Source organism: Ruditapes philippinarum, unplaced genomic scaffold (genome assembly GCF_026571515.1).
Source record: "Ruditapes philippinarum isolate M1 unplaced genomic scaffold, ASM2657151v2 ctg865_1_1_1_1, whole genome shotgun sequence".
NCBI lineage: Eukaryota > Metazoa > Mollusca > Bivalvia > Venerida > Veneridae > Ruditapes > Ruditapes philippinarum.
Genome location: NW_026860212.1, coordinates 123,069 through 146,894, shown reverse-complemented (window position 1 = coordinate 146,894; position 23,826 = coordinate 123,069). Strand labels below are relative to the sequence as shown.

The 23,826-nt window shown below is 32.4% G+C and overlaps 1 protein-coding gene across 1 annotated transcript in view; it reads left to right on the top strand.

Annotated features, from left to right (window-relative positions):
- The window catches only part of LOC132759254 (two pore channel protein 2-like), a 28,449-nt gene extending 8,284 nt beyond the window's left edge, over nucleotides 1-20,165 (top strand). The window contains exons 11-25 of the mRNA XM_060750996.1: nucleotides 1,079-1,140; nucleotides 3,457-3,592; nucleotides 5,007-5,102; nucleotides 6,340-6,462; nucleotides 10,903-10,959; nucleotides 12,292-12,420; nucleotides 12,837-12,883; nucleotides 13,340-13,439; nucleotides 13,917-13,988; nucleotides 14,332-14,414; nucleotides 15,043-15,106; nucleotides 15,721-15,803; nucleotides 16,255-16,336; nucleotides 17,543-17,655; nucleotides 18,041-20,165. Of these exons, the coding sequence (XP_060606979.1) occupies nucleotides 1,079-1,140; nucleotides 3,457-3,592; nucleotides 5,007-5,102; nucleotides 6,340-6,462; nucleotides 10,903-10,959; nucleotides 12,292-12,420; nucleotides 12,837-12,883; nucleotides 13,340-13,439; nucleotides 13,917-13,988; nucleotides 14,332-14,414; nucleotides 15,043-15,106; nucleotides 15,721-15,803; nucleotides 16,255-16,336; nucleotides 17,543-17,655; nucleotides 18,041-18,119 (1,326 nt within the window). The 3' untranslated portion in view covers nucleotides 18,120-20,165. The remainder of the gene's footprint in view (nucleotides 1-1,078; nucleotides 1,141-3,456; nucleotides 3,593-5,006; nucleotides 5,103-6,339; nucleotides 6,463-10,902; nucleotides 10,960-12,291; nucleotides 12,421-12,836; nucleotides 12,884-13,339; nucleotides 13,440-13,916; nucleotides 13,989-14,331; nucleotides 14,415-15,042; nucleotides 15,107-15,720; nucleotides 15,804-16,254; nucleotides 16,337-17,542; nucleotides 17,656-18,040) is intronic.
- Nucleotides 20,166-23,826: the final 3,661 nt, after the last annotated feature.

Sequence of the window (23,826 nt, the reverse complement as noted above, 5' to 3'; positions counted from 1 at the left end):
ATGTTTTATCTCTGTGGCCCAATTAAAATGACGATCTGTATTTGTGTCCAATAGAAAATTAAAGCATTTTTTTTACATACTTTGTATCGGGCATATTAATTACTTTTAACCAATACTTCAAACACCGTACATAAGAATATAATAGAGAGGATAACGCCCACATTCGCCTAGTGAAAAGGCGTTAGATGTTTTTTCATTGACACATAAGTATTTTTTACATGCAAGACATTTAATACTCTTTAAAACCCCAAATTTCTCTACCATATAGCAGGATAGGTAACATTTTGCTATCAAATAATTTGAAAAAACACAGAATTTTGTAATTGGCAACATTTGTACATAGAAGATAACACGTTTACCTTTGGAAACATTTTCATTGGCCATATTATTTAAAAATATACTAATATGTGATGTTTATTTGTATTTATTATCCAGTAAAGTAATAACGATTGTTACATAATATCATTTATAAACATGATCTTTAAGAATTTTTACAGTAAAAAAAGTTATTATTTAATTTCATCCAGTTGCATGATAATCATCAGCAAAATGACTCTTTTTATCAACTATTAAATATGCCATATCAGTTTAAATTGCTTACTCATTTCATTATAGAAAAAAATCTTAATATGCTTATAAATGCAAGAATGATCATGCCCTGAAAGTATTAGAGTTTATTTCAGTTAATTAAGACAAGACACATGGTTTTGGAAATGTAAGATGTTTGTCATTCTATTGTCAGAATTCTATAATTGCCATTCTATTGTCAGAATTCTATGATTGCGGTTCTGTTGTTTATATTTATGTTTGCCATTCTATTCTCAGTGTTCTATGATTGCCATTCTATTCTTAGTTTTCTATGATTGCCATTCTATTCCCAGAGTTCTATAATTGCCATTCCATTTCCCAGAGTTCTATGATTGCCATTCTATTGTCAGAGTTTTATGATTGCCATTTTATTGTCAGTGTTATGTGATTGCCAGTCTATTGTCAGAGTTTTATGATTACCATTTTATTGTCAGTGTTATGTGATTGCCATTTTTTTGTCAGAGTTCTATGATTGTCATTCTATTTTCAGAGTTCTGTGATTGCCATTCTATTGCCAGAGTTTTATGATTACCATTTAATTGTTGGTGTTATGTGATTGCAATTTAATTGTCAGAGTTCTATGATTGTCATTTATTTGTCTTAGTTTTATGATTGTCTTTTTATTGTCAGGGTTCTATTGTTGCCTTTTATTGTCAAGAGTTCTATTATTGCCATTCTATTGCCAGAGTTTTATGATTGCCATTTCATTGTCAGTGTTATGTGATGGCCATTTTATTGTCAGAGTTCTATGATTGTCACTTATTTGTCTTAGTTTTATGATTGTCATTTTATTGTCAGAGTTGTATTATTGCCATTCTATTGTCATAGTTCAATGATTGCCATTTCTATTATTGCCATTCTATTGTCAGAGTTCTATTATTGCCATTCTTTTGCCCAAGGTTCTATGCAGACATTTTTAATGAGGCTTTAGACTTGGACAGGGCACTTTTAAAACTCTCAACAAAAAATCGGGCCCGATAAACAATCTTCTATAAAAATCAATAGTTGGCAATGTACTCAAGAAATTTTGTTCTTTTTGCTTTCGTCTTTTATAATTGCCATTTCTTTAAAGTTGTCATGCTGAATTATATAAAGGATAAATGCTTATTGGAACTAGAAGTGATGCATTCTTTACAATACTGACTTTGCTTAATGAACTTGTGATTGTTGTTTTTAACCAGGTTTTCAATGAAAACCGGGTTATTGTAATGGCCGAAGTCGGCGGGCGGGGGGGCCGCGGGCGGGCGTCAACTTTTAGTTTCCGCTCAATAACTTTAGTTTGCCTTTGGCCTATTGACACCAAACTTGGTGTATGGATAGCTTATATCAAGAGGCAGCTTGGGATTGCTACCCAGGTGTCTGTGATCAAGGTCAAGGTCACTGTTACTAAAAAATAGAAATTCAGTTTCCGCTTCAATAACTTGAGTTTGCTTTGACCTATTGACACCAAAACTTGGTGTATGGATAGCTTATATCAAGAGGCAGCTTGGATTGCTACCCAGGTGTCTGTGATCAAGGTCACTGTTTTACTAAAAATAGAAATTCAGTTTCCGCTCAATAACTTGAGTTTGCTTTGACCTATTGACACCAAACTTGGTGTATGGATAGCTTATATCAAGAGGCAGCTTGGGATTGCTACCCAGGTGTCTGTGATCAAGGTCAAGGTCACTGTTTACTAAAAATAGAAATTCAGTTTCCGCTCAATAACTTGAGTTGCCTTTGGCCTATTGGACACCAAACTTGGTGTATGGGATAGCTTATATCAAGAGGCAGCTTTGGGATTGCTACCAAGTTGTCTGTGATCAAGGTCAAGTCACTGTTTACTAAAAAATAGAAATTCAGTTTCCCGCTCCAATAACTTGAGTTTGCTTTGGCCTATTGACACCCAAAACTTGGTGTATGGATAGCTTATATCAAGAGGCAGCATGGATTGCTACCCAGGTGTCTGTGATCAAGGTCAAGGTCACTGTTTTCTAAAAATAGAAATTCAGTTTTCCGCTCAATAACTGTGAGTTTGCTTCGGCCTATTGACACCAAACTTGGTGTATGGATAGCTTATATCAAGAGGCAGCATGGGATTGCTACCCAGGTGTTCTGTGATCAAGGTCAAGGTCACTGTTATTACGTAAATAAGAAATTCAGTTTCTGCTCAATTTAACTTTGAGATTTGCTTGGCCTATTGACACCTAACTTGGTGTATGGATAGCTTATATCAAGAGGAAGCTTGGGATTGCTACCCAGGTTGTCTGTGATCAAGGTCAAGGTCACTGTTACTAAAAATAGAAATTCAGTTTCTGCTCAATAACTCGAGTTTGCTTGGCCTATTGACACCAAACTTGGTGTATGGATAGCTTATTATCAAGAGGCAGCTTGGGATTGCTACCCAGGTGTCTGTTGATCCAAAGGTCCCAAAGGTCCACTGTTTACTAAAAAAAAGAAAAAATTCCCAGTTTCCGCCTCAAAAAACTCGAGTTTGCCTTTGGCGCTTTTTGACACCAAAACTTGAATGAATGGGTAGGCTTAAATTATAAAAAGAGGCCAGCTTGGGATTGCCTACCCAGGTGTCTGATGGATTCAAGGTAATGTATTTAGGTTTCATTGCTTTTATAACTTGAGTTTGCTTTGACCTTTTTTGACAATAAACTTGCTGAGTGGCAGCTTTGGATTGCTACTTTGATATCTGGGAGCAAGTTCAAGGTCATTTGCTTACAATAGAATTTTCAGCTTCTACTCATTAACTTCAGTGTACTTTGACCTATTGATTGCTGTCACATCAAAATTTGGTCGTTGAAAACCTGGTTTTCGTCGCATTGTGGCGCTTCTTGTTTTTTTTTTTTGCATTCTGACCTCTTTTATGTTTATTTAAAGATTTCTGGTTTTTGTACTGTATATAGTAAATTATTATCTGTTCTATATCATTAGCAATGGTGTTACAGTGAGGGATCTGAAACTTGTTGTATCCAGAGCTAAAATATCGCAGGAAATGAAAGTTATACTTGTTGATGTAAGTTATTATATATTACTAGTTATAACCATTTTTATACGGCCATATAACCTGTCAGAGATGTTTATAATGAATTTATAATACTGCAAACTTATTCTTTTGAGAAAAAAGTGAGATTTTTTCATAAATTGACAGCAGCCATGTATGTTACTTGTTATAAAGATTTTGACAGGCTATATGGCCCTATATAAATGGTTGTGTTCATTAAGGGGTGAGGTTTATATTGCAAAGAACCATTTATATACGGCCATGTAACTTGTCAAAAATCTTTATAATGAATTTATCATACAGAAACTTCCTTTTTAGAGAAACAAAAGAGATTTCTTCATAAATTGACAGCAGCCATGTATATATGTAAATGTCACAATTATCCATTGAAAAGCGTGCAATATCATAAAGAGTCTCTATATATTTTGACAAAATAATATTAACCCTTTAATCCACTGAATTTGTGGCTTCCTTTAAAGATTTAAAAGAAATTAGCTCAATAGGGAAAGCATATTATCGATCCTCGAGTAAGATAAAATTACATTGTGACAGTTGTTTTCAGACATTGAGTCTTATGGTTATTTGGCTCTCACTGCTGATTCAGAAATCATGTGGGATTAGTAATTAGTCATTTCAGAAATTGAGAAATTGGTAATTACTGGTTGGTTATCCAGGAAAGCTGGTCAGGTGGACTCACCACAGAGATAGGAACAAAACTGTGTTTAAATCGGCATAAAAAAACAAATAAGGTGTTTAAATAAATTGCCTTAAATAAATTTTTAAATACTTTCATTAAAGTACAGTTTTGTTAAGTGCAAAGCAATGTAGAAAACAATTAATAAACACTTCAAGCTGATTAAAGTGCAATACGGCAATAGGATATGTGATAATGATTGTACAATTTGATATATATATTTGTACTTCAGATGTTATAATACATCCTGAACTTGTGTAATCCATGTGTCCTGTTCTAAATTTAGAGCTGCCTATTGTAAATTTAGCCTTTCAGTTACTAGAGCTGTAAATATAATTACAGGCTATTTTCCTCAGACTTTTTGAAGAATTACAGGAATGTATTATAGAATATAGGTGCCTATAATTATATAGACTATATGAACACACTTTTATGAAACCTAACAGTAGTAAAACCTAAAATAAAAATTATGAAAAAGTTAAAAAACAATAACATACAGATATCATACTTTACATCCGGAAGATGGCCATACAAATGTGTGGTACTGTATGGAGGCAGAAAAAGTGTAGTGAATATTAATATAAAAATACAAAAATTACACAGCTAACATTTGGTGTGGCTACACTGGTGCCTGAAAAACTGAATATTTAATCCTCTTTCTAAAATGCACTTGCTCTCTGTGAATTTCAAACTGTCTCTTGTGAACTTAAAACTGACAAATATATTTTTCAGACAATTGCTCAAGGTTTTACACAAGACCAGATGTTATCTTGGAACAATTTTGTCTCTGTCCTCCGTATGATGGAAATGGAAAAACTCCACAGGGAGGTAACTCATCATATTGAAAAAAATAGTTCTGAAATCATTATCTCCCTTTAAATACATTTCATAATAATTATATATAGAGGATATTTGTTTGTTTTGCATGTAAGATTGAAATATAATTTCACTGAGTGAACACCAGATGTAATATTTTCACGAGTGGCGTAGCCACGAGTGAAAATAGAATAGCTGGTGTTCACGAATGAAATATATATTTCAATCTTATATGTAAAACAAATAAATTTTCTTTTTATTTCTTGCTTTTTGAGTGATTTTAAGTATTTTTTTACTGATTTTGCCGCGTAACGTCGCGCATTCTTCTTTGTGACATCATCACATCATGACGTCACATCATCAATTTTTAGCTCGACTATTCGATAAGAATAAGTAGAGCTATTGCAGTCACCCGAGCGTCCGCGTCCGCGTCCGCGTCGGCGTAACCACTTATGTTAAAGTTTTTGTAATAGTTCAAATATTTTCAAAGTCCATAGACATATGGCTTTGAAACTTTGCACACTTGTTCACCATCATGACCCCAACCTGTAGACAGGAGGAGGTAACTCTATCAAGCATTTTGACAGAATAATGCCCCTTTTTCGACTTAGAATTTACGTTAAAGTTTTTGTAATAGTTCAAATATTTTCAAAGTCCATCGACATATGGCTTTGAAACTTTGCACACTTGTTCAACATCATGACCCCAACCTGTAAACAGGAGGAGGTAACTCTATCAAGCATTTTGACAGAATTATGCCCCTTTTTCGACTTAGAATTTACGTTAAAGTTTTTGTAATAGTTTCGAATATTTTCAAAGTCCATTGACATATGGCTTTGAAACTTTGCACACTTGTTCAAACATCATGACCCCAACCTGTAAACAGGAGGAGGTAACTCTATCAAGCATTTTGACAGAATTATGCCCTTTTTCGACTTAGAATTTATGTTAAAGTTTTGTAAATAGTTCAAATATTTTCAAAGTCCATTGACATATGGCTTTGAAACTTTGCACACTTGTTCACCATCATGACCCCAACCTGTAAACAGGAGGCAGGTAACTGTATCAAGCATTTTTTTTACTATCAAGCACTAAGAATAGTCGAGCGTTGCTGTACTACTGACAGCTCTTGTTTAAATTGTTTTCTTTTTTTTATATAATAATTATATGAAAATATTATTTTAATTGAATTTAGTTTGTTCTTTTCTAAAACCTTTTTTTATAAGCATAACATGTCTATATATTTTAGAAACCAAGCATAAGATGGTTCCAGCATCACAGACATCTTGTTGCCTTGCAGAAAATAATCTGTCATAAATACTTCAGTTACTATGGAAACTTTATGGCACTAATCAATGTAATTCTCATATCTGTAAGTATTTCAAACTTATATGCCCACAGCTTGCTACCCGCATAAAATAATGAAAGTTGTATGATACATTATGCCTGCTAACTTCGGTCAGTACAACATTGGCTTTACAGACTTCAGATACCAGAATGTTTGCCCAATGTGCAGGTTATGTTTATTTTCATGGTAACTTAATTGGTTACATTAAGTCTAATGCAATCAGTTTGATATGGCTTGTATGATGCTTATGGTGTACCCAATGGCAGTTACATAGACAGGTTAGTGTTGGTAAGAATCCAGGACATAATTACCTGATAGTCTTTGACTGGAAAGCTTTATGAAAAAAGTGCTTCTAGACCCAAATGCATGCAGTTGTAATATTCAGTGATATTTGTTGTGTCTACTTTTTTACCACAATATTAATTTTGTAGAGATCAGGAATAATAGAGATTGTTAGCTGCATGTGCAAGTCTCATATATTAACATTTTACATGTGAAAATTATGAATTACGAAGTCTATTGAACTGATTAATATGGGCTAATATGTCATGTAATATTTATTAACCATCGACACAGCTCTTTCTTTAATTCAACAGTTTTCATATATTTACTTTTAGTACATTTTTGTCACATGACCAGAGTGTTTTCAGCATTGACATCATTATTTGAAAAGAAAGTACCTTTATGGCAGTTGGCATACATTCTCATTAGTGTCTGTAATACCAAAATTAATAGAACAATTAGCTTCTAGACCTGTTAAAAAAAAACTTATATGATGCTTGATACTTATAGGTCTTACGCCTTTAATTCAATCTTGTTGCTTTAAAATCTTGAATGAGCTTAAAATTTAGCTGGCATATGAGCTGACCTGTATTGATGATAGTGGGTTACTTGAACATTAAGGTTTTTCCCTATAATTATCCACTAAATCATTTGATATAAGAAACAAATTGGCTAAAGGCTTATCTCAAACTCCTGATATAATGATATTGCAGTGAGTTTGTTATAAGCAGAATTTACTGTACATGCAAAATCGCACAATGTAGATTCTGATATCTTTTTTCTTCTAAAACCTATAATGACTGATGTTTATTAAAATGGTCATTTATAAGTTGTCCATTATTTACTTACAGTATTTTATGGAGGTATGTAAACTAATGCATGGTGTGTCTGCCTTTAAACCTATGGTCCTCATTCTGTAGGGATGTTGAACTCGTGTTATCTAACTTTTCTTATTGAACATGTTAACTTCAACTTGACTTATTTCACTTGTAATATAAGTCATCTGTACTGAAACGTTTAAATCATTGGCAGAAACCAGCAAACATCAGGTTAGTACTGATGTAGAAGTTGTATAATTGGTTAATAACGAATTTAACACATTTGAAATGATATCAAAAAGTTTTTATCATCAAAAGTATCAAAATCATGAATAAAAACATTTGTTTTGAAATTCTATAAAATTCTGCTTGCTTTCAATGTTTAACCAGTACCATAATAAATATCTTGAATAGACTTGTCTATCTTTAAGTCGCGACAAAACCATTCATCGTTTATAGGGAAAGTAAAAAATAAATAAAACACCAATGAACAGTGCAGACCATGATCAGCTGGCACAGACAAACAGTCTAATCTTGGTCTGCACTGGCAGCAAGGGTAAATTCTGTAACCACCATCAGGATAAGGGTTAGCTATGATCAAACTGGGAAGAAAAATAAACATGTTCTATATTTGTAGCTTTATATAACCATAATATTAAGAATAAGCAATATCATATTTTATAATTTAGTGTCCTTCACAATACATGTATTTCTTAAAGTTTTATCAGTTATTTGTTTGGTTATTATCCCCCGCTGATGGAATCGGGAGGGGGATATAGTTTTGGCGTTCGTCTTTGGCGTCCGTCCTTCCGTCCTTCCATCCGTCCGTCCGCATTTCGTTTCCGGAGTAGTTCTCTGCAACTACTGGCTGGAATTCAACGAAACTTTATGGGAATCATCAATATCAAGAGGAGATGCGCATATCGTCAGCTTGTTCCGGTCAGACCCTTTAACTCAGAGTTATGGTCCTTGATTAGTTATGTAGTATGCATATAGAGTAAAAATCGTTTCCGTGCTACTTCTCTGCAACTACTGCCTTGAATTCAACGAAACTTTATGGGAATCTTCAATACCAAGAGGAAATGTGCATATCCTCGGCTTGTTCCGGTCAGACACTTAAACTTAGAGTTATGGCCCTTGATTAGTTATGCAGTATGCATATGGAGTAAAAATCGTTTCTGTGCTACTTCTCTGCAACTACTGGCTGGAATTCAATGAAACTTTATGGGAACCTTCAATACCAAGAGGAGATGCGCATATCGTCGGCTTGTTCCGGTCAGACACTTTAACACAGAGTTATGGCCCTTGATTAGTTATTCAGTATCCATATAGAAAAATATTTGTTTCCTCACTTCTTCTCTGCAACTACTGGCTGGAATTCAATGAAACTTTATTGGAACCTTCAATACCAAGAGGAGATGCGCATATTGTCGCCTTGTTTGTGTCAGACATTTTAACTAAGAGTTATGACCCTTGATAACTTAGGCAGTATACAACCAGAGCAATAATCGTTTCCGTGCTACTTCTCTGTAACTACTGGCTGGAATTCAATGAAACTTTATGGGATACTAAGAGGAGATGTGCATATAGTCACCTTGTTCCGGTCAGATACTTATAATTCAGATTTATGGCCCTTTATTAGTTATGTGGTATGCATACATCTCATTGGCATTTCTAGATATTACTATTTAACACAAAGTTATGACTCTGTTATTGCCTTGAACATTTATCAAGTTCAAAGAATATTACTGTTTGTGCCATGATTAATATATAAATAAAGCCTTATGTCTTCAGTTGTTGTGTTAATAATAACCAGTACTCTGCGGGGGATATAAATTCAACGAATTTGCTTGTTTTTGTAGAAAATGCAATTTTATTTCATAAAAACCTTATATTGTAGAATAACCTTTAACTCATCTTCAATACAACTTTTACCTGTACCTGTATTCAGTTCAATTACTTTAAAATTATAGCTATCTTAACAATACTATAAGTATTAGACATTACAATGATATATACCTATAACATCACTATTAGTATAGGACACATTACAATTTTATATGCCCGAAACATCACTTTTAGTATATTTGACATTACAATGGTATATTAGATATTAAAAATTCAAGATCAGGTAAGCCCATAACATCACCATTAGTCTATTAGACATTACAATGATGTATGCCTATAAGTATAACAACACCATTCCTCTTTTAGACATTACAATGATATATACCTACAGCATCACCATTATTCAATTAGTCTTTACAATAGTATATACCTATAACAGTTTGCTAATTAGCTAGCTGTTAGTATCATAAAAATTAGTTGCTCATTATTATTACGTTATGTATAAACTATAACACTGAGTTTTTTTTATACTATTTGATTGAAGCACTTCTCTTTATATCTCTAAATTTATACAGACTTTAAAATATTATTGATAGTGGTTTAAGATTGAAAAAAAAAAATATTTAAATTGTGAATTTCTTTGTCCTAATCAAATGTGACCATTAAATTTCAAGGTTGTTAAAACATTTGATGTTATTTGCATCTTTTTGTCTCATTTTCATAAGTGTTTTAAGCTTTTTAATTGTCTTATACATGTACATACAAGCATTCATACTCCATTTGAAGCTTAAAGTAAAAAAAAAACACACCCAAACATATACTATGTGTACTGTACAAAAGGCCGATTGAGTTATATGATTGAATGCCTGTATTTTCAATAAACATTTAATAACAGTAAAGGGAGACGTATGCCATAGATTTTGTCCAAATTGTCACATAGTGAATTTATAATGTATACATTTTGATCTTATATAAGCCAAGTGGAAATTTTACCACCAGCTATAGAAATCTTGACAAATTTCCTTATTAAAAATGTGACTGATTATTTGCTTATTCCTTCTTTAAAACTGAGCAAATAGACTTGCAAATTCTTTTGGGAACATAGCAATTACATACTTTTCTAAAGCCTATGTGTTATTCATTCTATTCATTTTATGTGCTTTTATGTACATGTAAATCAAGACTTATGCCAATGAAAAGATCTAACTTCATATGATGAATTATTCAAAACAGACTGTGAATTATTTATCATTGTTCGTAACGCAATACATAAATTTGCCTGAGATTAATACATTTAAATACATCCATAAAACCATATTTCCACACTATCTTTACTGTTTAGGCATTTGCTTAATTGAAGATTAATAATATTAGGAATACGAGTGCACTGAATTGAATTACATATTATATTAAAATAGCATCCCTGTGAAAATAAGTATGCATATCTCTAATTTATAACAATGACTCTCTAATTTCTAATCTTATGTTAAATATGTAAGTTCTGTTTGCTTTGCAGTTTGAGTTGGCCACACAGTATGACAAGTCTCTTAACTCCAGTCAATCAACTTTAAGAGTGAGTGTAATTAGTTTTTAGCTTGACTATTCAATAAGAATAAGTAGAGCTATTGTAGTCACCCGAGCGTCGGCGTAACCACTTATGTTAAAGTTTTTGTAATACTTCAAATATTTTCAAAGTCAATTGACATATGGCTTTGAAACTTTGCACACTTGTTTACCATCATGACCTCAACCTGTAGACAGGGGAAGGTAACTGTATCAAGCATTTTGACAGAATTATGCCCCTTTTTCGACTTAGAATTTACTTTAAAGTTCTTGCTATACCTCAAATATTTTCAAAGTCCATTGACATATGGCTTTGAAACAAGTTGAAATTTTATACTCTTTTTTTGAGAGCATAATTGGACTCTCTCCAAGGCCTATATCTGTTATATGGATTTAAAGAAAAATTTTACCCTTTTCTTGACTTAAAATTTTTTACATTATCAAGGCTTTTTTTACTATCAAGCACTAAGAATAGTCGAGCATTGCTGTCCTACCGACAGCTCTTGTTGATAGTTAAAATCTGCCTTCATAAATTTATATGTATGTATAAGTGTTAGTACATCTTGACCTAGTCTGAAGACAAATGTGCTTAAAGTTTTGAAAATCATTATATAAAAAGAAAGAATATATTACAAGGATGATTAGTGTAAAATGTTGTTTATAATATGATATATTGAAGGTCAGTTTGTCTACAACGAAGCTGGCTTATGCTGTAAATTATACATGAAATATTCAGGTATATGTGTAAACCTGCCCTAATAACTCTAGATACAACTTACAAGTATTCAAAGCTGCATAAAGGGAATCAATTGATTGGGTCTGTGGTCTATAGTGATGTCTTTATTTGCTTGTAAGCTGTTGGTCACAAGTTCAAATTCCTGACATGGTGGTATTTTTCTGATGAATTTGCATCTTTATGTTACCTGTGTGAAATGTTTGGGGTAGTTATTTATTCACTAGTAAATATACAAAGTCCTCATGTGGCATGAACATTGTGTGCTTGACATAAAACTTGATCTGTAAAATAGATAAATGTAAATTGAGCCATGTCACGACAAAACCAACATAATGGGTTTGCGACCAGCACAGATCCAGACCAGCCTGCGCATCAACGCAGTCTGATCAGGATCCATGCTGTTCACTTACTAACCCTATTACAAGTAAAGAAACTGGTAGCGAACAGCATGGATCCTGATCAGACTGCGCGAATGCTGGTCTGGATCCATGCAGGTCGCAAACACACTATGTTGGTTTTGTCGTGACGCGGCTCAATTGTATTATCTTTTGGCACTTATCTACAGCTTGAAGAATCAGTTTCAATGTTCACATGTTTTATTTACAGATAATAAACTTTCTGTTTATCATATACTATGTGGTAGAACAGAGTTTGATTATATTGTGTATGGGCTGGAGAAGATATCGGTATAGCTGGGCAAACTTATATGATGGTTCTATTGTTGTCATCCTTCTTGTAAGTAATTTATAGTTTTTAGTTCAGACAAGTTTACTTTCATTACCTCTCTATTTTTGTATGGGGCTTGTATGTAAAGAAAAAAATCTTAGTTTTCTTTTTTTAAAAATGAGGCAAAAATTGTTTTATTGTGAAAAATTGTGAAAAGATAATTTGTTAAATGACTGGCACAGACTGAGGTGTTACAACCTGTAGAATTCAGAATCACTCTAGCTTCTTGCCAAGACTTATAAGTATGTTAAATTAAATGTCATGAATATTCTTCAGATGTGTAATGAAATACCTATAAGTTTGTGTATATGTATATTGATAGCACACATGATTTAAGATCATAGAAAAATCTGTTTCATTGAAGTATTGTACTAACATTGTATAAATTTAGATTAAATTTCATGTATTTCTTTTCTATGCAACAGCTTTCTGAACTGATCACAGTTTCCTTGTATGGATTTCCTTTCTTCAGGTGAGATTTTTGTTTGTAAATTGTAACAATGTTATTAATATTCTTATATATTGGTTTTCTAATTAGTCAGAAACAGTACTTCTGTTACATGCTGTTCATAGTAAATAAACCTCAGTCATATATTTTTTGCTGTTATATTTACATTTATTATAATGGAAGTATTAAAATGACTATTCTTGCAGTGATATTGTTGATATATTACATTTAATCTATAACCTGCTGAATTTCTTAAATGGACTTGTCCAGCTTCCATTTACGAGTTGTCCATGATTATTGATGGCAATATCGAGATAAAAATCTTAAATTGGTCAGCCAACAGTATAGAGTCCAGCCAGATTGCAGGGTAATGCAAGCTGGCCTGGCTTATACTGGTGGCAAAGGCTAGTTACTATTTGTTTCCACAGGAAAAAGGTTAATTTAGAAATGTATATTTACAATATATAATTGACATTTCAGTAATAAAGAAACACATGGAAATTTTGCACTGTGGAATATTGTCAGAGTGATAAATATTCTCATCATGTTTAGATTGCTACGCATTATATGGCATATAAAGGTATGTTAAATAACTCAAGACACACTGAAATTTATAATGGACTGTCCAATGTTAATGGGAGAGTTTTTATAGCAATATACAGAAATTAAGCAGACAACATTATGAAGTCTATCTAGATTATAAAGATATCCATGGTTTTAAATTGGGATAATCAGGCCATTACCAAAGGGGAAAGAGACTGATAATTGTTAGCTGTTTTACATGAAGTTTTCATTTTAGCATCCAATTAAGTCAATAAGGACAAAGATTATTTTTAAGGTCACAAATGCAGTCTCAACCAGATAAGGTATGCTTTAATTTCAAGGAAAATGGTAGATTGTGATATTTATTAGAAACTTTCTATACCTTTTTGTAGACAAATGCTCCTTAACATTTTGTTACAAAAGTCCTTTGTCTTTTAAGGCCTGTTTATTGTAGAGTTTAAAAAGAGTTATTCATTAATGAATTTTAAAAATGTATTTTCTATATTTCTTTCAGACTATGGCAATTGTTGCACACACTTTGCTAGATCTCGTTAAGAATCTTAAATCTTTTGGAGGAATTTTAATTGTGAGTATTCCTTCCTTTTTTATAATTCTGTATATTTTGTTTCTGATTGACAGATGAGTACATGTAGTATCCTGTTTAGTTATTTAGAAATAATGTGAACATAGATTATACTGCTTGTGTTAGACAATGAAAAAAACAACATGATTTTTCCTTGATTCATGAGTTGAGTACATGTACTTGTGTTAAGTATGAATTGCTGCATGAATTTATCATAGGGACTATTGTTATGAATAAATACTATACTAGGATATTAATGAAATGCAGGGTGTACACATTTTAAATTTAACGATGTATAAAGTTACAGAGAAGTTGAATTGTTCTATGTGTATTTGTTTATTTTCAGGTGATATATTATTTCTATGCTATGCTTGGTATGGAGCTATTTCAAGATAAAATAACATATCCCACACAAAAAGGCAATGTCAGGTATGTATACATTGTAGATATTTTTTTATGCCAGAGTAAAATGAGCCGCGCCATGACAAAACCAACATAATGCGTTTGCAACCAGCATGGATCCAGACCAGCCTGCGCATCCGCGCAGTTTATCAGGATCCATGCTGTTCGCTTACAAACCCTATTACAAGTAGAGAAACTGATAGCGAACAGCATGGATCCTGATCAGACTGCGCGGATGCGCAGGCTGGTCTGGATCCATGCTGGTCGCAAACCCACTATGTTGGTTTTGTCATGACGCGGCTCAAATACTGCTTTCTATTATCAGGCTTATTAACGTGTTCTTCTGAAAATATGATAGAAATTCACATTTATTGTATATACTTAATCATAACATTTGCAAAGTTGAAAAAAATGCAAAAATTTTATTTACCCATGTACAATGTTTTTTTAACAAAACAAAATTATCACTACACAGCAGTGACTAGATCATAAATGCTCTAAAGAAGTTTTTTAACAGATCTTCTCCAGAAATTCTTTCTCAGACTTTTCTAATTTAATGTGTAAATTCAAAGTAAGTTACATGATATTTGAATTATAGCAAATTATGTGATACTATTACATGTCTTTAATTTGCAAGTATATTTTTGTATTTTAGTGAAAGTAAATGTGGCACATATGAGCAGCTGGAATACTGGGCCAATAATTTTGATGATTTTTCAGTAAGTATTTCATGAATATTTCTTTAGTATGTATTGGTAAACAATGTGTTTTAAGTTTACTTGATAAAGAACGCAAAGTGATGTGAATTTTTTATTCAATGTGAAAGTCATATCAAATACAGATTTTTCTTTGGGTTATTTCACTATACATCAGAATAATGCTTTTTTTCAGGGCCTCTGTGGTTATGTGATTAACATAGCTGATTTCAAACCACTTGCACCTTACCAATGTAGGTTCAAATCCTGTCAGGGACTTCAGAGTTTTTTAAGAGGAAACAATCTGGCTAGTTTAAGGAAGGTCAGTGGTTCTACTCAGGTGCTCAATTGTGCCTGAAATAATGCACAAAGGGGCACCGGTAAAGCCCCTCACTGCTGTGGGTTCGAAACTTGAAAGGAACTTAAGATTGAAGCCATATGACCTATACTGTGTTGGTGTGATGTAAAACCCAAAAAAGACAGATGCTTTGTAATGTTACACATAATAGACAGATATTAAAATATGCAAATCCTGTTGTACTAGATGTTTGGTCATACATTCGAAATAGTATAACTGAAAATTGCTTTTACAGAGTTATTTTAATGCTATATAACATATTTTATGATGAATATTTCAGGCAGCCATTGTAGTACTGTGGGATGTAATGGTTGTAAACAATTGGTTTGTTTTCCTAGATGCCTATGCTAAATACACCACAAAGTAAGCCTTTACTTTTCTCGTCATTGTACCTGTGAATATGATTTTTTTTGTAATTGTACATTTTGTAGTCATAGCACCATTAAAATGTAGTTTCTTAGAAAGATATATTTAAAATGTAACCCCATTTCTGATGTATCTTTGTAGGATCTACATGTAAATAGCTCTTGGTAGTATATATCATTATTTTGTCTTGCAAAGAATTTTTAAAGAATTTATGCCCTTACTATGTATGGATATACATCACATATAAATTTACCCTGGGTTGTCCATCTGTCCTACAGTCATAGACTGACTAAACAGTGGAATATGGGGCATCCCTGTCTTATGGACACATTGCTAGTTGCAAGTGCAATTTTATAGACTTTAAACACTGCCATCGAAAGTAATAACATATTAGACAATTTGTTTCCTATTTATTAATAATATATAAAGACGTGTTGTATTATTTCAGATGGTCATATCTGTATTTTATTGTATGGTGGCTAACATCAGTTGTGATAGTGCTTAATTTGTTTACAGCTCTTATTCTAGAGGTAGGTGAAGCAAATTTTACCCCTGTAGCACCAACAATCCAAGTTAATGATACCCTAAACAACCTGTATAACAGCATGAATATAATAGGTGTACCATACCTAAAATCAGAAGCTAGATTTTTAAATGATATCAAGACTGCTGTATAGTGATGAAATACTTTAAGAAATTATTTTTAGAAGAAATTATTTTTAGAAAATTTGCTTGTTCAAAATTTTACAAATGTACACTGTAGCCTCGATAAATCGCTGTTCGTTATAACGCTTATCTCAGTATAGCGCTCATAGACCTTGGCTCCCCTAAAAAAAAAAAAAAAATTCATGTAGATCTAGATTCATAGCGCACCATATTCGCTTTAACGCTTGTTCAATTTGACAGTCAAGTACTATAAACAATGTAATTAGGACATTTATGAGCGCTACAGGTGTGAAAAACATGCACAGGTTAGCGTTTATCTGCTCTTTTGTTGTTTTACCTATCGATCAGTCAGGCATTATATTGTTTCCAAAATCTCAAATTCATATCATAATTATGTGACATGAGCAGCCGGTGGTGTGTATAAATAAACTAAAATTCACACACATATCTGTGACATGCAAACCTCACTGAATTAAATAACCCACACAAGCCCAAAATCAATTTAAAATCCTGCACTGTATATAGAACGGCCCAGACAGGAAGTAAATGGCGTTTGATTAACTAGGGGACACAACTAAAGCTGGACTGTAATGGCTAACTGTTTACACTACATTTATGATTTATGTTTTTCTTTTGAAAGTTTTTTGTTTCTTTTAAATATAATTAGTATTATTTGTGAATATAATATATGTTTACATTATTGAATTGTTTTAGAAAAAGATAATGTTGATATTCATTGAAAAGTAAGTAAAAATCTTCAGCGTTGTATGTATAGGCGGTGGGTGGGGTAATGCAGTAATTTCGCAATGAGCGTTCTAATGAGAGCCTCGTTAGAACGCGGTTTTGAGACATTGGACCCCAACATGAGCGTTATAATGAGGCTGTAGTGTATATTGAAATAGTGTGAACATATATATTTTAGTTTAGCTCTGCTCTGTAATACATTGTAATTATCTTAAATCTGAAATAATGAAAATTTTATGGTTATTTTTTTGTTACTGTATAACAGTGTGTAAGGGCTTGTGTAGCAGTTTATAAAATGAACACAAAATGAATTTTTTCTATTTCAGAATTTCATAATGAAGTGGGATAAGTTTTATACACCAGCACAGTCTGTACAGAGAAGACGAACTTGGTCTAATTCTTTAAATATGAATACTCTAACAGTCCATGATATATTCAAGTAAGTGCTTGGACAATAGTCTGTATGATGACTTTCTAACTATAGAAGTTAACTTTATCAAAAATCATGTCTTTGTCTTCATATTTAATAATGACAGGTGCAATTTTTAAATATTTCTCGAAAAAAATGTTTATTTCTAGAGTTTAGAAAATATTTCTTTTTTAAGGCTTTTTCACTGTACAAATTAGCTAAATAAAGTAAACAAAACAAAACTTTTCAGGTCAGTATGTTGACCTCGTGGCTTTTAGATAGTCAGATCTTCTGGTATTAATATTGAAAGTATATGTGTTTGTTTTACCTCAGCACATTTCTATATTATTGTATTAATAAATTGTGTAGAATTTAAACATTTAAATTACAGTATTTCTGTTATATTTTATCTTAGGTCCAATCTCAAAGAACCAACAGAGGATGAAATATTACAGAACATGTCCAAGTTGAATTATTTTAATGTGCAAACATAGACAAATTAGACATTTCTTTGTAAGTGGCATACTAGGGAAATTGTTATCTTTTATAAGTTGGATTATTTCATCATTCATCATCATATATTTTTAAGTGCTATATAGAACTCCACATTTAATCTGTGTTAAAGATATATCATGCTCAAATTTGATATTTGAAAATATTGATAATTGCTATACAGATGTAAAATAAACATCTTTTGAGTACAAACAGAGAAGATACGTTTTAAAATTTTCACACTAAAGGTAAACATCATATAAATACATACTAGTTACATTAAAAAAAAACTGGCAGTTTTTTAAGAAAGGATCAAATTAACTTGACCAGTAATGTGAAATTCAGCTTCCCAAACATAGTTTATTCATTCTCTTATTCACAGTAGACATATTCACTAGGATTTCCTAGATTTTCGATAAGAAAATTCTGCAATAAAAATATTTTACCCAAAGATGAGCATAGTATGTCTTTAATTTATAACATGTATCATATCACATCTGTGCCAAATGTATAAAACTGGACATTACATTACATCACTATTCTGATAATATACATTTAAGAATGAAGTCTGTACCAGACTGTTAACATGGGTGCTATAGTGTACAATTCTAATATAATGGTACAAATGTATGGAATATTGTATTTAAATATTTAATCTTGTGTAAGATAAGCTAAGCATACTTGTATGTATAATGGCAAGAAAGATGTCACAGATGTCACTCTATGTTTTTAGTATTATACAATTATATATGTGTCATTATATAACCAATACTATGCTTGGCATTATTTCAGCTTACAATATTTACCTAGACAAGTTTACCAGATTTAGTATGTGAATACAGTGATGCAACATTTTATGGTTTTTAACCATTTTGAAATTTGATAAATTACATGAAGAAAAAAGTAAAAAATTGTCTTTAACGCCCTCCAGTTTTTCATTTCTTTAACTTTTTTCAATAAAACATGTATTTGCATAAGATGGTCAATGTTTGATAACAGTGTCTGTGCTACTTAAAAACACAAAATTTAAATAGTAAGAGTAATAAATATGCTAAAAGTATAGAGGTAGGCCCGTCTGTACATTTAGTTTTAAGACAACTACATTTTGATAATATTCATGTAATATTAATGACAGATTTTAATATTTATTAATGAAATCCCTAAATTTAGCAATGGGTGGCTAAAAACTAAAAGCAAATTTAGCTGGGTTAAGGTTATTGTAGGAAAATAAAATAAATTCTATCTTGTAATGTAGTTTTTCTGATTGTATATTAAATAAATTTTGTACTTTTGTTGTTTTAAATATTTTTATTTCTGTTATGTGCCAAATTGTTAAATACCGCCAGATCAATGTTTTCACATACATGTAATTCCACAAACTTAGTATTTTTTGATTGGTTAAGGCTAAGCTTAAATAGTCCATGACCATTAAGATATTTAGATTTTTTTTTCATTTCTACGGAATGATTTGCTTGACATTAAGAAACTTCCTCTGTACAGTTATTATGGCAAAGTTGACATTTAGAAGAAAAGTTTTGTACAATATTGTGAACATGCAGATTTTAAACTTACATCTATTTATATATTTTTACATGTATTTTTTTGTGCAATTTCCTGTCTTATTAGGCCTAAAATAAAAAAATTTTGTTTCCCTTCCGGCTATGTACCCACAAAAATCACTCTTATCTCAATTTTTTTTTTTATTTTATTGCCAAACATAACAAAAGAATGTAATTTTTTTATAACACATTGAAGCAGAGTCTGTCAATGAGAATACCATCATTGTATTTGTAAATTCTATTTGGTTCTAAATTTGCACAGATGCTAAGCATTTACAATTTCATTGTTTTTTTGTTTTTGTTTTTTTAATCCATATAATTTCGATATAGATTATAATGTTCTATATTAAAAAAAAGATGTCTTAGAAAAAAGATATATTACCTATCCTATCCAAATTAGCATGTGCCGCAGGATGGGAAACAAAGATATTTATTAAGGCTGGTCTTAGGCTTTTAATAAAGACAATTTAAACATTATAATACTCATAACATTCCCATCATTTCTGTATTTATTTATTTATTTGTTTTGTGTCATTTATGGTTATTATTCACAGTGATTTTTAGGTGTCTGAGACATCCCACAGAATTACTATTGCAAAGTTGATTGTGAAAGAAGTTTAACATGTAAGCTTTATCATGAATTATACAATTTGTACTGTCATTTTCTAATTAGTTTAGGTATATTTATTGATCACAAACAAAATATGAATTATATTGCTACTTTCTATTCCGTTGAAAGGATATAAAGCCAATAGACCTTTCCAGTGTTTTCAAACTGTCCAGATAGCTTAATTGGTAGAGCCTTGGACTGTGAAAAGGAGACCCCGAGTTCAATTTCTTGAGTGTGCTGGACACTTTTGTTGTGTTTGATCATAAAATCCTTAATACAGTCATTTGTATTGTACCTTGTGGCTTACTGCCATGATCGGGAAAGGTAAACTACCAACACTGCCACCATTGTTTTCAGTTCTATGCCAATTTGTTGACTGGCTATCCAGTTGCAACACTGGGGTTATATATAGTCCCTGGTTGACCTGGTATTCACTAAAGAACACATGGCTTTGTTCCCCTTGGGCTGAGGGGTTGTCTTTAAGGATCAAGTCATCAGAATTGCTGCCACTGTTTTTCCCTGCATGATTGGAGGAGTTGACTACATTGGTTCGAAATTACTGGAGTCTATGCATCTCTTAGCTCCAGCAGGTGATGTGGTTTTGATTCCTGGTGTTGCTTTAAGTTTATAACACCCAAGGTTAGCTAAAATCATTTTTCATGTTTCACCGCTATATGACCTATATTGTGTTGCACCGTAAAATCAAACAAAAGAACAACATGATTAATTGTTTGTGATACTTTTTGTGGGCAGTTGACCTAGCAATGAATTGAAAAGGTGGGGCTTAATTTTTTGCAGGCAAAGCCTGGAAAGGTCCATTTGAGTTTCCATGATAAGTAGAATAATAGTTTGTATCTTAATAAATATCATTAGCTAGATCTACCTACATTTAAAAATCTGTTGTAAATTTTCTAAGAATCAGGTGGTGCTCGTCCTAAACCCTCGCTTAACCTACTAAAATAGCAGTTGAATATTTATTCCTTCATAGCCATTTTTTTCTCTTTTTTATTAGATTTTCATGTTAATTACAGATTCAATTTTTGTTTAACCATAAGCTTGCTTGTAACAACTGATTCAACCAATGTGAACAGTGCAGACCATGATCTAATCATGGTCTGCACTTTTCCCTATTCATTTTGTATGTATTTTGAAATTTTCTCTAAAAATAAAATGATGAATGGCTTGTCCAGATTAAAAGATGCACATTTCCATTTAAGATATTTAGTGTGGTAAGGTATGACCATGATAATAACTGTGCAATATGATTGTACAGATTTTTTAAAGTTTATTGTAAAATTTGCAATGTATGACCTTTACAATTAAGATAAACATTGTGACAAGGAAAATAAAGATATTTTTAAATATTCACTTTTTATATTATAATTAGATACAAAATATTTGAGTTGCCTAAAATTCGTATAATGCTGAAAGTGGTCTTAAAAAAGGTAGAATGGCGTGCATATTTATGCACCCCAGTCTATTAATTGATAAGGAAAGTAATGCAAAGGAGAATTACTGGCATTTGATTTCTTCATTTGTTTTTGGCAAAATGATTGCAACACATATGAAATAAAGGGACAATTATCAAGGTTAACCCAAAATTTTACTATATAATGTATGCAATGAACAAAAACAAGTGTTTTTAGCTCACCTGTCACAAAGTGACAGGGTGAGCTTTTGTGATCGCTTTTCGTCCGGCGTCCGTCCGGCGTCCGTCCGTCCGTCCGTCGTCCGTCCGTAAACTTTTGCTTTAAATGACATCTCCTCATAAACCACTGAGCCAATTTCATCCAAACTTCACAGGAATGTTCCTTTGGTGGTCACCTTTAAAAATTGTTCAAAGAATTTAATTCCATGCAGAACTCTGGTTGCCTTGGCAACCGAAAGAAAAATCTTTAAATATCTTCTTTTAAACAACCCTAAGAGCTAGAGCTTAGATATTTGGCATGAAACATCTTCTAATGAGTGTCTACCAAGTTTGTTCAAATAAAAGCCCTGGGGTCAAAATTGGCCCCGCCCCAGGGGGTCATTGATTTTCCCTATATGCATATAGTAAAAACTTAAAAAATCTTCTTTTAAAGAACCCAAAGAGCTAGAGCTAAGATATTTGGCATGAAACATCTTCTAGTGAGTGTCTACCAAGTTTGTTCAAATAAAAGCCCTGGGGTCAAAACTGGCCCCGCCCCGGGGGGTCATTGATTTTCCCTATATGCATATAGTAAAAACTTAAAAAATCTTCTTTTAAAGAATCGTAAGAGCTAGAGCTTAGATATTAAGCATGAAACAACTTCTAGTGAATGTCTACCAAGTTTGTTCAAATAAAAGCCCTGGGGTCAAAATTGGCCCCGCCCCAGGGGGTCATTGATTTTCCCTATATGCATATAGTAAAAACTTAAAAAATCTTCTTTTAAAGAACCCAAAGAGCTAGAGCTAAGATATTAAGCATGAAACATCTTCTAGTGAGTGTCTACCAAGTTTGTTCAAATTAAAGCCCTGTGGTCAAAATTGGCCCCACCCCGGGGGGTCATTGATTTTCCCTATATGCATATAGTAAAAACTTAAAAAATCTTCTTTTAAAGAACCATAAGAGCTAGAGCTTAGATGTTTGGCATGAAACATCTTCTTGTGAATGTCTACCAAGTTTGTTCAAATAAAAGCCCTGGGGACAAAATTGGCCCTGCCCCAGGGGGTCATAGATTTTCCCTATATGAATATAGTAAAAACTTAAAAAATCTTCTTTTAAAGAACCCAAAGAGCTAGAGCTAAGATATTTAGCATGAAACATCTTCTAATGAGTGTCTACCAAGTTTGTTCAAATAAAAGCCCTGGGGTCAAAATTGGCCCCGCCCCAGGGGGTCATTGATTTTCCCTATATGCATATAGTAAAAACTTAAAAAATCTTCTTTTAAAGAACTCAAAGAGCTAGAGCTAAGATATTTAGCATGAAACATGTTCTAATGGGTGTCTACCAAGTATGTTCAAATAAAAGCCCTGGGGTCAAAACTGGCCCCGCCCGGGGGGGGGGGGTCATTTATTTTCCTTATATGTGTATAGCAAAAACTTAAAAATCTTCTTTGAAAAAATCCCAAATAGCTAGAGTTTAGATATTAAGCATGAAACATCTTTAAGTAAATATCTACTAAGTTTGTTCAAATAAAGCCCGGAGGTCAAAACTGGCCCTGCCCCAGGGGTGTCATTGTTTTTAACTATATGTGTATAGTAAAAACTTTAAAAATCTTCTTTTAAAAAACCCAATGAGCTAGAACTTAGATGTTTAGCATGAAACATCTTCTTATGGGTGTCTACCAAGTCTGTTCAAATAAACAAATAAAAGCCCTTGGGTAAAAATTGGCCCGGGGGTGGGGGGCCTATATACAGGTGAGCGACCTCAGGGCCATCATGGCCCTCTTGTTTTATAATTGTTGACAAGCATAACACTGTGCGAAATAAAAAAAATTGTCATACCAGTTATGTTATCATGTTATTTTGCATGTTGTTATTATTTTCATATTTTATTTTCCCAGAATAAATATTATGTAA